This window comes from Trifolium pratense, linkage group LG5, assembly GCF_020283565.1.
Source record: "Trifolium pratense cultivar HEN17-A07 linkage group LG5, ARS_RC_1.1, whole genome shotgun sequence".
Lineage (NCBI taxonomy): Eukaryota > Viridiplantae > Streptophyta > Magnoliopsida > Fabales > Fabaceae > Trifolium > Trifolium pratense.
The window spans coordinates 19311989-19314073 of record NC_060063.1 but is presented as its reverse complement, the minus strand read 5'-3'; the positions used below and the strand labels follow the sequence as shown (position 1 = coordinate 19314073).

The 2085-nt window shown below is 37.2% G+C and overlaps 1 protein-coding gene across 1 annotated transcript; it reads left to right on the top strand.

The window, feature by feature from the left end:
• The first annotated feature begins 874 nt into the window (after positions 1–874).
• LOC123886192 (secreted RxLR effector protein 161-like) lies at positions 875–1300 on the top strand. Its single transcript, XM_045935526.1, has one exon. The coding sequence runs from the start codon at positions 875–877 to the stop codon at positions 1298–1300; it is 426 nt and encodes a 141-aa protein (XP_045791482.1).
• Positions 1301–2085: the final 785 nt, after the last annotated feature.

Genomic DNA, 2085 nt, shown 5'->3' with positions numbered 1-2085 from the left:
TAGCTATTTCTCTTGTCTTTCCAACGCATATTCGCACACCTCAATCCGATACTCGTAGCTCAAGTTATGACCTGCGGACTGAGAAGGATCAACATGCAATTAAATCCGAAAATTAATCAAAGAAATACATTAGAGCTCAATTATGACCCAAAGTTTAGAAACATGGTAAAAAGTTAATATTAGGCTAGAAAAGCTTCCAATACGTCAAAGTACAAAGCCATAAAATATGTGCCAAAATGCACTGATCACACCTGTTGCAAGGTGGGACACTATCAGAACAATTCTTGCTATAGCTGCTTTGAAAGACTGGTATGTGTTTCAGCTTGATGTGAAAAGTGCTTTTCTACATGGAGAACTCAATGAGGAAGTATATGTAGACCAGCCTCTAGGGTATCAAAAGGAAAATGAGCAATTGGTGTACAGATTAAAAAAGTCATTGTATGGTTTAAAACAGGCACCAAGAGCTTGGTACAGCAAGATAGAAGCTTATTTTAATCATGAAGGATTTGAAAAATGTCCTCATGAGCATACCCTATTTGTCAAAAGTGAAACGGATGGAAGAATCATAGTATTGAGTCTCTATGTTGATGACTTGATCTTCACAGGCAATGATCAAAAGTTATTTGCTGATTTCAAGAGCTCCATGGAAAGAAATTTTGCAATGACTGATTTAGGTAAAATGAGATACTTCCTTGGTGTGGAAGTAAAGCAAGATGGTAATGGAATATTTTTGTATCAACAAAAATATGCAGTCGAAATCTTGCAGAGATTTGGAATGTATGATTGTAACAGTGTAAGCAACCCTATTGTACCTGGAAGTAAATTGCAGAAAGATGAAACATGACAAGCCAGCAATGCAACAGTCTATAAGTAAATGGTAGGCTGTTTGATGTACTTGCTTGCCACCAGACCTCATCTTGCTTTTTCTGTGTGCTTAGTGGCAAGATATATGGAAAGACCTACTAAAATTCATATGGCTGCTGTGAAAAGAATACTTAGATACTTGAAAGGAACAGCTAACTATGGTTTATGGTATGAAAGAGGCAAAGGAGAAGAGTTGGTTGGTTGGTCTGATTCTGATTATGCTGGTGATATTGATGACAGAAGAAGCACATTTGGCTATGTGTTTATGATTGGTACCAAGGCAGTTTCATGGTCATCTAAGAAGCAACCAATTATGACATTATCCACCACTGAAGCTGAATTTATTGCTGCAGCTAGTAGTGCTTGTCAAGGAATTTGCCTGTCCAGAATTCTGACTCAAATTGATGCAAGGGAGAAAAGTTGCATTACCATATAATGTGACAATAGCTCATCAATAAAGCTATCCAAGAACCCTGTGATGCATGGAAGAAGTAAGCACATAGATGTAAGGTTTCATTTCTTAAGGGATCTGACTAAAGAAGGTAAAATTCAGCTGGTTCACTGCTCATCCTTTGAGCAAGTTGCAGACATAATGACCAAACCATTGAGTTTCGAGAGCTTCAGCAGGTACAGAGACAAGCTGGGATTGTGCACACTAGAATTGATAAATTGATCTTAAATGATGTTCAATTTAGGGGAGCAAATGTTAGGAAGCTCAATTATGTTAGTTGTATAGTTTAATTGTGTGTATAAGTGTTGTTTAGATTGTTGCTTGGGCCTTAAGTAAGGCTGGCCTGCGCGCGCGTGCCTGGTTTGGAAGCCTGCGAGCTTGGCTGCTGGCCTACGTGCCTTGCTTGTGCCTAAGCCTATTTGTGTGTTGTGACATTGCCTATATAAGGCTTGTATTGTTGTTAGTAATAAAAAGAGAAGTACGAATTTACTTCAACATGAGATAGTGTAATTGGAGAAAGAAGGGCATCATCGAAGCTTATAGATTATTAGGGGAAAAATTACTTGTTTCCATATAATAACGTAGCTTACAATTAGATTTATAGAGTATGTTTCAGAATCTTCTACATGGTATTTAAGTTCCATGTTAACTAAAATATTATTGAGCTAATCATATTTTGTACATGGTTTTATAACTTTGTTTCCATATGATAACTTACAACTAAATTACACAGTTTAAATACCACGGAACAACAAACAGTACTGGCCCGT